The sequence below is a fragment of the Limulus polyphemus genome, unplaced genomic scaffold (assembly GCF_000517525.1).
Source record: "Limulus polyphemus unplaced genomic scaffold, Limulus_polyphemus-2.1.2 Scaffold103, whole genome shotgun sequence".
Taxonomy (NCBI): Eukaryota; Metazoa; Arthropoda; class Merostomata; order Xiphosura; family Limulidae; genus Limulus; species Limulus polyphemus.
In genome coordinates this window covers 708,389-719,956 of record NW_013665713.1, presented here as the reverse complement: position 1 = coordinate 719,956, position 11,568 = coordinate 708,389, and the positions used below count along the sequence as shown (strand labels likewise).

Sequence of the window (11,568 nt, the reverse complement as noted above, 5' to 3'; positions counted from 1 at the left end):
ATGACTCCTCCTATTTCGAGAAATCAAGCATGACGTAACACACACTGGCTTTTATATATGTTAGATACTTTCTCAATTTTATTGATAAATGTTGCTTTGGATGAGAGAACTATTTAATATATGACTATCAGTGGTATCTACAGAGGAGGGTTAAGGAGGAGATTGATGAAAAGGGGAGAAATAAAAATGCAAGTAAGGTACTGGTAGTTTTCTTTTAATCTCCCTAAGTGTTCAACAACTATACAGAGGGTTGTAGTTGTTGGAAAAGTTGTACAAATCTTTCTCCTCTAAACACCATTATAAAAAACAAATTACTGATTGTGAGCTAGAGTCAACTCGAAAATACTCAGTGTTTTGTCTAGTTACAGGTCTGTGTTAGAAAAACACATTTATATGATTTCCTTTCGTATTACCGAGATGAAACTTTACAATGCATAACTCTACAAGAACCATGTTTTCTACAATATTGAGCACAGTGTCATGATTTTATATGTTAATATATATATGGATTTGAATCATGGTATGTATTATAATAGTCTATGCCCCAGGATTCCACTATGCATTACAAACTTTTCAAACTTATGTTTTTAATTTCTCTAAAACCACGTGTTGAAATACTTGTATTTTGGCAACATAATGTTAACTGACATATTGATGCACCAAAGATTTTTAGTTGCACCTCGTGTATGCTTAGTCTACTTATACTCATAGACATTCAAAATATACAGGTGCTCCAAAATATAACGCCCCCGCAACTGTGGCCTGTCATGAAACAAACTAAATAAATGTGTCAGTATATGAAGACAAACCTAAATAAGCATATTTTGCATCATATAATCATCTGCTAAGATCTTGACGTGGGTAAACTGCTGTTACTTGGTAAAACTAAAGAAATGAGCAAAGAAAGAAAAACTCACAGTACGTTATACTTAATATGTAAATATAGTCCATTCTGCTGAGATGAGAAAAACAAATATTGGACACTTACCACGATGAAAGAGACTATATCTGTTCTAGACAAATGTGGTTTATTAAACAAGGTCTTTTAAGTATATTTTCCTTTGTTTAAACTTTTCTCAAGCAAGGTAATTAAATAACATAAACGCCATAAGAGTATTTATTCGTAAATCATAACACGATACAATCACACTAGTACACATCAAACCACTAAGCGACTTAATGGGGAGGGAAAGCATCAGTTACAACATCCTTTATCAGTGTGAATTCGAATACATTAGAGAAACAAAACAATCAACAAAAGTTAGAGTTCAGGAACATAATAGACATACAGGACTTGGTAATACAGATCTGTCTACAATAACATATATGCCAAATAAATAGCCCTTCCCAGGAATACCCTGAACAAGGCAGTGGAAACGTAAGATAAACACGGATCTGCAAAGAATGAGAAAACTGGCCCATTATCAGAACACTATATATATATATATATATTACAATACCACAAATTTACATTATTTATTTGTCTATCGTTTGTTTACGTCTCGTCGCCAGTAGTTACTGTCTTTAGATGGTAGCAGGTGTAAAATTAGCATGACCCTAATTATTTTCTCTTTTTACATTGCTATTAGTCAGTTTGAAGTATCAATGTGCGAATGTGTTGGTATACGAAGGAATGAATGATCAATCGCCGTTAGAAAAATGTTAACGTTAAAATAAGAAATTCATAATTAGTAAGTGGCACATAACCCTTTTGTTACGTATTAAAATAGATTGTATGGTAGAACATGTATTAACATTTTGCCATTGCAAATGTGAATTAGACACAATGGGTGTACAGGTATAAAGGACAAACATTGGAATCGATTGATAGGCACGTTGTTTCGATGGTTGTACAGCTCATAAAATTAAGCATGAAACTAAACACTCAGTAAGTGGACGATACTTAGTTCAGGCCTATGGTTACCAGAGTGGGAAGTAAACCCCCCATTTCTTGGGGAGGAGGGTCTAACTCATGAGGGGACATGTGAGTGAAGAGGAAATCAAATTGATGTTATGATAAAAATGGGGAGTATTTCATTTACTCTTTAGTGATCTCCTTTGAAATTTCATATAGTGTTCCCGTGATCTTTTAAAATTTGAAGCCTGGTTTCCAACAGTGGACTGCTTCACTAACCAATAGTACTTGTCATTAAGTCACGCCTTACACTCTATCCCTCGCCCTTCCAAAAGTAAACATAGTTCTTTTGTACTTTAGTTAATATTGTCAGTAGTCTTTAACTTCGTATGAATTAATAGGGAACTTAAAAATTTATCAGAAATAGAACGGGACTGTCAATAATATATATATCCAACCTTCCCCCTCTCGGAAAGGTATTTTGTAAATAGGGGAAGATGGCTCATCGCTAGGAGGTTTTCAGAGTAGCACCTGGCAATCCTCTTCAGGCCTTCTTTTGCTTGGGATCTTAAACTACATCATTAAATATTTTAATTCTATTCTATTAGCAGTATAACGTCATGCTTATTTACAAGCAAATGTTGTGCTATAAATCTTTGAATTTGTTTTATTTAAATGACTAGCTGGAGTACCCGTCTCCTGGACGGAAGTTATGTAAATTCATGATTAATGAAAGATTATTTTAGGATATGAAAAGCTGCTTCCCTTATATGTAATCGTAAAAAACGCCCATAAAAACTGCAAAACACAAAATGTGAAACCACAAATTTCCATGTATCTCCACATGGACTAACAAACCTTCACGCCACATTTGGTGAAGATCCATCCACAGGAGGTGTGGGAGTGGTAAAAAATGCCCATAAAAACCGCAAAACAAATTTTGTATGTATCTCCTCATGAACCCAATGAATCACCATACCCAATTTGTCAAAGTTCCATCTATAAAAACCGCAAAACGCAAAATACAAAACTGAAAATTTGTATGTATCTCCCAATGAACCTCCACACCTGTTTTGGTGAAGATCCATCACACCCTGCAAAGTAGTTACATGGACAGACAACAGACAGTACTATTATATTTATATAGATACTTTTTTGTATGAAATTCCAGGTTATCTATTTATAATACATACTTAGTTACGCATTTTTTTTATTAAATTTTAATTTGGCGTTTTAGTATTGTGAATCGTGGGATTGTTTTCTTATTATTCATTTTGCATATTGTTAAAAGTTATTGATTGTGTTTCAGTGATACGTTTGTATGATTATATAGCATGTTTTAGAGGCATGAAAAAGCCAGCGAAATAAAACAGAAATATATTATTGTTAAGTAAGTGTTGAATTGGATTATGTGAAGTTGTGTTAAAGCTTCGCCGTGCAAATACTGGATTGCATGCTAATCATACTCCTTGCACCTTTGTTTACGTCATTTTATTTCAGTGATGTACGTGCGCATGTGTATCTTGTAATTGTAGGCGGTAACACTGATAAAGCATATTTGCCCTTGATCTTGAATAGAGGATTAAAATCAGAGACTTTAAGAAAACTCAAGGTCAGGGTAGTTTTGTAGCCTCTATTACTTGTGTTTGCAATGTTTTGCACAAAAGTTGGTTAGTAAATTGAAAAATATATATCTTCATGCAACTACGAAACATTTTTTATTAATATTGTACGTCAGAATGCTAAAACCTCTTTCACAAATCTGTTTTATTTCATTTGTTAGTCCCTGGTCGCTCAGCGACAAAGTCTGAGGGCTTATACCACTAAAAATCGAGTTTCAATACCCGCGGTGAGCAGACTGCAGGTAGCCCATTGTGTAAACTTGTTTATGTGTTTCATTTCTGTGCCTTATACCTTGTACTAAAGTTACTATACCATAAAGTAGTGATTATTTGAAGTAGACCATTATATTATACACACAATCTAAAATCGAATTGTAAGTTTCTTTCATTGTCTCTTTAACTGATAATAACCAAAATTAAATCCCTAAAGAACATCGATAGTTAGTTTAATCTTACGCATTAAATTTTAAAATGTGCTGTTATCTATAATAACTAGACATCTGAAATAAAACATAATAGTCAAATCGAAGTATGTTTAGGCAAGATCGTCTTTTATTATATATTATGGTATTCTCAGTGTCGTAAACTGACTTATTTAAAGACCACTCAAAGTAGTTTATATAGTATGTAAGAAAACTATTACAAACGCCGAAACTCCCGCGCATGCTAGTAAAACTGAACATCTTTAGTTTGCGCTACAAAGCTCTCGTTTCCTTTTTAAATTGTTTTTAAACTTCAAATGATCGAGATAAGATTATGTATTGATCACATTTGTACTGAATAATCCTGTTCTGTTACTTCATTTTAAAAAAAAAATATTTTCGTGTGTTGCTACTGTCGAGTAACTGGTAAAGTATTATTTAATTCTTATGTGAAAAATTAGTCAAAACTGTTTATTTTAAATTCCTTAATGTATTTTTCAGTATGTGAAGTGCATAATTTAGTTTCTGCTGTTAAGTTAAAAACTAAATGAGTGCCTATTTCAACAAGGGTTTACTTACACATACCTTGTGCGTGTATGTATATATATATATATATATATATATATAGCCTACTACGTATGCTGACAGCCAATCTTTTTTTCCCTGCCGGTTAGCAACCGTAGCAACAGCTCAGGGGGGAGGGAACAATGTAAGCCGGTATTTTGGAGCGTCTCTTTGCTTTGCCTGTGCATCCTGTTCGTAGTCGAGTAGGAGACACGCAATCTCACATAAGCTGGATCGTTATATTGGCGACGCCATATTTGTTGCGAGTAACACATCAGACGTGGATAGAGTTAATGCCTTTTGTCAAGGGAACCTGAACTACTTAATTTTTTTATATAATACATTGTGTATGAAAGGTTTGTTACTGAGCTATGGTGATGTATTCTGTAAGACATAAATGAGTTGGTTTATTTAGATTATGTTAATTTATGTTGATAAGTTGTGATACTGATTGTATTAACTTAATATTAGTAATAAAACTCGAAGATGCTGGGTGTAGGCTTAACGTTGATCTATCATGATCGTAATACCAGTACGACAATTAAGCCTTTCACAGGATAGGCTGGTTCTTCACGTTTTTAGTTAGCTTTAATGTAGAACGTCGTGTTAATAAAAGTTACCAGTCACTGAGTTTATCCTTTCTTTTTTTTTTTCTTTTTTTTGACGTTTTCATAAATTATGCGGAATCAGTAGCTTTATTTACTCTCCAGCGAAGCAGTATTTCACCTTAGTCAGTGTTAATGTATTACCAAGAAAATGAATGTGATCGATTTTGAACTTGGTGTCTGCCGAACATCATGTGGAGAAGCGTGTCCAAACTGAAGGAGGAGAAATCTGCGGATATTTGTCTTTGATAGGCAACGAACGCTCACCTGAACGGAAATTGTGCGCTCTTACTAGTAGTAGTAGTGGTACTGTTAGAGGTAAACGAACTTACTGGAGCATTCAATTTGTCAGTTTGCTAAAGAAGAAATTGCTTGGTTCAAATTTTATATACTAGGATTGATTTTAAGTGTACACTGGTTTGTAACCCATACTGTTAACTTATGTACAGTAATATTTCATAGAAGGTAAGAGTTCTGGGTAATTTTAGAATATCTTGCTCTTGAAACTAACGATATCTTAATTTTATGTATTAGTTGTTACTTTTTAATACTTAAAATCTATGTAATACTAATTTTAAGTTATGTGTTTGGTATATGTATATCTGAAGTTTGGCCTATAGTTGTGTAGTGTAATTTTCACCAATAAAATTTATTTTTCGAAAACAATTGGATCTAGTTTATCATTCGCTTTAGTACCAGCACGTGACCAGAAGTAGGTGTGTTTACTCGACCCAATATGTGTACTATACGTTAATAAAATAATTAGTATTCAGAATTATTTTGTTTTTCGTTAGGTACCTTACATAGGCTTGTTTTTCACGTATTTCAGAAAGGAGATGGTCGATCAGTATTTTTTTTAATTACTCTTTCTTGGCTTTTTGACCTGTGTTTTGAATATTGTAATATTTCATAATATACAGACTTATCCATTTGTAAAGTTTTTTGATTTCAAGCAAAATGACCATCTATTTCCGGGTCCTTGGCACCGCCACCACACAACAAAAATGTTATATGATGACATTGTTTTAATTAGTATGGGATTATTGAGATTAGAAGGCAGATTACACAGCTTTCTCGGTTGATTTATTTAAAGTTGTTGAACGATTGAAAATGTCTTTCAGTTTACTTAGAATAAGGTCTTTGAAGAAAGTGCTTGTGTATTAAAAACCTAAAGCAAAACGTGTAATATTTCAGAGTCTGAACCCATTTCTTGTATCTTGCCGTTTTGTGACTGATATTTTCATTGTGCTAAAACAGACAGAAATTACACCGGGCAATTGAGATTTGAAGCATTAGCTAATTTATGAAACTCTTGCATCCGAAGACTTTTATTACGATAGAGTGCTGTAATCTATTTCCAACTTGGCACTATTGGCTGTGGAAGTGTAACTGACCGAAAATGTGAGATTAACGAGTCAATTCAACCATTTGTAAACGTATGAATAAAGATTTGTCCAAAACAGAAAAGAATGATAATATTTTACTAAAAATGTTTTCAAGTATCGATTTTTCTAGGCACTTCATGCACATATGGTCTAAACGAGTTTTCTGGCACTGTGCCAACGGATCTGGAGTTGGATGGGTTTACTTATTGGTTTCAGGTTTGAAGAGAATACTTCGTGCTTTGTTAATGTGTTATGTCATAAGAGTCTTTTGTCAGTATGCTTTCACACTTCGTAGGTTCTGGACATACAACAAATTTGAATTTACTTTTTACACCATAGTCTTGTTTTTGAGAAGTATCATTGCTTAAGTGAGACCTGTTGTATTTAATTTCTAATATAGAATTTTGTTATGGACAAGTTAAAATGTTTCATGATTAACATAAAAAAAAAGTTGTTTTGAGGACAGTGTGTAGCGTTTGTAGACTTCTTTTGCAACAGAACAAATTGCTTTATGAAACATCAAATGTATTGTCAGAGTTTATGAAATTTTCGGTATTTATAGATAAGGATCATGAGAGAAATAACAGTATAATCTTATTTCTTTATAGTGCTTCTACAGGATCCAGTACTGTAGCCATAGACAACAAGATTGAACAAGCCATGGTAAGTTTGCCTAATTACGTTTTTAAGAATCTAGAACATAAATAGCCATAAAAAATATGTATGGGAACAGTGGAATTGTAGCATTAATCAGGAACTTTTAAGGAACACATTCTAGTAAGTTTTAATGAAAATTCTAATAAAGATACAGTAGTGGTAGAACCACAGAATTTTTTTTTTTTGGTGTGAAACATTGGAGTGAACATACCTAACAATTCTGCAAATTGAAATGCAATTGTTCGTTGCATTAAAATAATATTCACCATGATGTTTATTTGATAATTAACTTAGTCAACTAAACTTTTTCATATACTGCACAATTAAACTGTGAAAATAACTAAATGCTCAGATGTGTTAAGGTAGTTATGGGGGTAGGTTAAAATCAGAGTATTTGATAGTTTCTTACAAAGTAGTGAGTTACATCTTTAAGAAAATGAAACAAAATTTGTTCAAACAGGGAAGCTTAAAGAACAACATTCATTAGGTGTCTTTTATTCTGTGTTAATTAACTATAATGTTAACTTAATGATGGTTTTATACTTACCAATTAGGTGAATCTATAGCTAAATAATGTAAGGGTATGTATTTCCTTTGAATAAAATGTAGACTTTTAAGCTTTCTGGATGTGAAAACTTAATTATAGAGTATTAAATAGTAAAAAAATAATAATATTTGGTATTAAACTGTTAATGGAAATATTTCGTTTTGTTTAAAGACAAACGTTGTATTAGAAGGTAGTAACACTGCTTAAAATAAAACTATATGAATATTTTCAACTGTTGAAGTTCTCATTACTTTCTTTACTAACATCCAATTTCAGTTTTGCTCCAAATTGTATTGCATTTCGAGGTCGTAAACCTTAGTGTTTCGGGAACAGAACTTAAACGTACCCCCAATTTTGTAGTCATTAAAAAAGTTGTAACTGAATTAATCTAAGTTAAAAGCTTGTTATTATTTCAACAAGGCCACTGTTTAAAATACAATATGATATTTAATATCTCCATTTTTGCTTATGATTAAGCTAGCAAACTAATTATACATGCTATTTCAGGACCTTGTGAAGAGTCACCTGATGTTTGCTGTGAGAGAAGAAGTAGATGTGTTGAAAGAAAAGATTGGAGAACTTCTGGAAAAGATCTCCCAGCTTGAATATGAAAATGGCATTTTAAAAGCTAATGCTTCACAGGAAACTCTGAACAAACTGTCCCAATCTGTAACTCATGTGTCTGCACAGTCTCAGCATCCACCGACATCTACTGTGGGAGCTCCACCCCACCCACAGGCTTCACTGACAGGTCATCCCCAGCATCAGAATTCTTCTACATAACCCCCCTGCTAAAGCATGGACAGAGATAGTTCCTGATTGTAAATATTAATAAAAGATAGTATATGTGTGTGTGTGTGTGTGTGTGTGAGAGCTGCATGGTTAATAGGAATAATTAAATGAAGGAGATGGAAATTATAGAACAAATGAAAAGACAAACAACGTAGTTGCTGTAGAAAATCAGTCAGTGGAATGATTTATTGTTGGTTAGGCTATTTACAATATCTAAAGGAAAATTATGTATATTACTGCCATATCCCAGAATGTCTAATTATAGTGGAAGTCAAGACAGTAAGAAAAATAGGGGCAGGTTTTTCTGTGAAGCATTTCTAAATGAGTCATGGTTCTCTCTGTATAACTTATAACTTTATACCAGTTAACTAGGTTTTCTTCCAATTATTGGTCCTTTTGAACATTATTCAGCATAGATAAAAAACTAACTGATCTTCCAGTTTATCTTATAACTTTTACTACACTACTAAGCATACTTGAATTTTTGCCAGTTTCAAGAAAGTTTACCTAAAATAAGCTGTCTCACTAGATGGTGTTTAACTCATGTTTATAGAAACAACTGCTTAGAACATTAAATAAGATAAACCAGTAAATTATAAATGAGGTTTCAGTATTTTTGTCAACAAAAAGTATTTGTTTCTTAAATGAAAACGTTCACAAAAAGAAAAGGTTCCAGATTCTTACCTCTCACCAGATGAGCTGATTTTTAAAAAAAAATATATATAAAAATTGTGTAAATATAGGCTTCACTTTACAATAGACCAATTTGAAGAAAACTTTTCAATTCTGTCCACATTCTATATAGATGCTTAGATGAAAAATAACTTTCCATGACTTGCAAAACTCTCATTATTAAAGTAACGTAACACCTTTCATATTTATTAATCTTGCTGATATACAGTCCTTGATGCTAATTATTAGATTCCATTAAAGTCATAATCACCAGACCTTGTGTTTTAATTTAAACATTTCATCTTCAGAATGAAGTTTTTGTTCTCATTAGATGTTCTGGAATATTATGAAAGTTTTGTACATCTTTGATTGTTCATATAATTTTGAAAGTTTGTTATGGATACCTTTCTGTACTGTAAATACGATTGTCCTGATGTACAATTTCTTCACTAGCTTTGTCCATACGCCTTTCATAGTTACTTCTTTTCCCGTTTGAACAAATTGGGATCTTTCTGTCAATGTCAGTTTTTAATTATCTCTGTAACTGACAAGTTAGAATAATCATAGTAATTTGCTCACTTTCTTGTGAACTTTGTAAGCACTCTTTTGACTTACATGCTAGATACAAGAGTGTTAGACCACATTAAATTAGTTTTATGTGATTCATCAATAAAATGTACCTGTTTAACTTGCCAGTTAAGTATTGAATCAAATGTTTGTATGTTCTACTGTCAATGTTAAATGTACACCAGACTATGCTACTTTGCAATTTACCCAGAAAAATTATACAGAACAAAATACTACGGTGTAATTATAGAAGTTGGTTGTGACTCGTCAGCTTATCTCATGCTCTTGTTACATCTCTGATTAGTTCCATCATGTAAATCCCTTTATTTTTTAAGATTTTGGTAAGCTTTGGGTATTTGTTATTTGGATAGTAGGTGTGTTATGGAATGGGAAATGAATTGTAACCTCAGAAACAGTTGCCTAATTTTAATTATTCATCTTTGAATTAATATTCTTGAACATGATGCAACTGCACTAGTTACTGAGTTACATGAGAAAGGAAATGGTACTGGCACCCTGTTCTCCATTGATGTTTCTGTGGCTGCATATTGATACAAGTGGAAGTGAAACATCTTAGTTCTTTAAAATACCATATTTCAAAAGCTGCTATGTAGCATGAATTGTAGACTTCATTTATCTTGACTTCTTTGTTAAGATGCAACACTCCATAAATTTAATTATGAAAAGTAAAATTTGTTGTAAACTGGTGCAGAGACGTGTCTTTGGAATAAAAATAATGTAAAACCCTTGTAGTTTGTTCCTAAACTAAAATGAAGAATTATTACAGTATAAGTGAATGTAATGACATTATCGAGGGTGGATTTTTAAGTTGTATCTAACCTTTATGAAGTTTTTTTTTTTTTTTGTTGTTGTTTTCTCAAAAGATTGGGAGATTAGGTCTAGTTTTGTGGTTCTTATTAACAGTTTTTCATTACTTTTTATTTTCTGACCATGTTTATATTTTGTATGCTACTTTATCTGTATTGAATATTTAATTCATGTATATTTAAATTAAATAAAAGTAATCTTTCTGCTCAAGTATAGTGTGAATAATGTTTGTAAAAGCCATACCAGGATTATAATCCACTTCTTCCCAAGATAAGAAAAGTGATTCTTGGGTGGCTATATATGTGATTATGACATGTTTGTGATAACAGAATATCAAAGAAAGTAAAAATATCATTGTGTCAACTAGATTTAGTTTTATAGAATGTTTGCACCTGACATTTCTTTATTATAGAAGTAAGTTTACATTTGTAAACAAGAAATTGTTCACCAGAAAATCCAGATCCTGAAATTTTTGTCAAACTTGATGTTAAGAAGCTCTTGTTAGATTGATTCTTGTGTCTAGTGTTCATTATGTTTTATTAAAACTGAAAGTCATCTAGAAGGTTTTTAGAAGTCTTTGTAAAATATTAATAGAGAAAAGTTTGATCAACCATGGTACCAAATCAGAAAACTAAAGAAACACTTAATGATTAGTTCAGAGATTGGTTATAATTAGTGCCTGTTCTACCTTTATGATTGAGTATCTAAACAGACATTAGTATTAGCTATATATTTTAAGAACGTAGAATGCTTAGTGTCATCATTTATTAACAGAATTTTAAAGCAATACAGAAATTACTGGATCAATAGGTGAAAACTGAACGTTTTAGTAAAAGACAAGGTTTTTGTTAATTGTACTTGCTTGTATTATAAATTGTTTTCTACTCACACTCTAGTCTTGAGTAGTGTGTATATTGGAACTTTGCTATAATTTTTTTTTTCTGTGTGCGAAATATCTTGTTTCACTGAGAAGCCACAGTGATGCTTGATTATTGTGATATTAAATATAGCATGCAATCATTTTTTAAGGATTGTTAATGTTAAAAGCTATA

At 32.1% G+C, this 11,568-nt stretch overlaps 1 protein-coding gene across 4 annotated transcripts in view; it reads left to right on the top strand.

The window, feature by feature from the left end:
* The window catches only part of LOC106470366 (protein bunched, class 2/F/G isoform-like), a 159,396-nt gene extending 148,100 nt beyond the window's left edge, over positions 1-11,296 (top strand). For 2 of the 4 annotated variants that reach the window (XR_002613194.1, XR_002613193.1), the window contains 2 exons: positions 7,062-7,116; positions 8,165-8,187. Coding sequence is in view for 1 of the 4 variants with exons in the window: in XM_013930919.2 (XP_013786373.1) it covers positions 7,062-7,116; positions 8,165-8,440 (331 nt within the window). In the remaining 3 variants the exon portion in view is untranslated. Of the gene's footprint in view, positions 1-4,379; positions 4,820-7,061; positions 7,117-8,164 lie in introns of those variants that run through there. The other 2 variants (XR_001291490.2, XM_013930919.2) reach the window with 2 other exon arrangements.
* Positions 11,297-11,568: the final 272 nt, after the last annotated feature.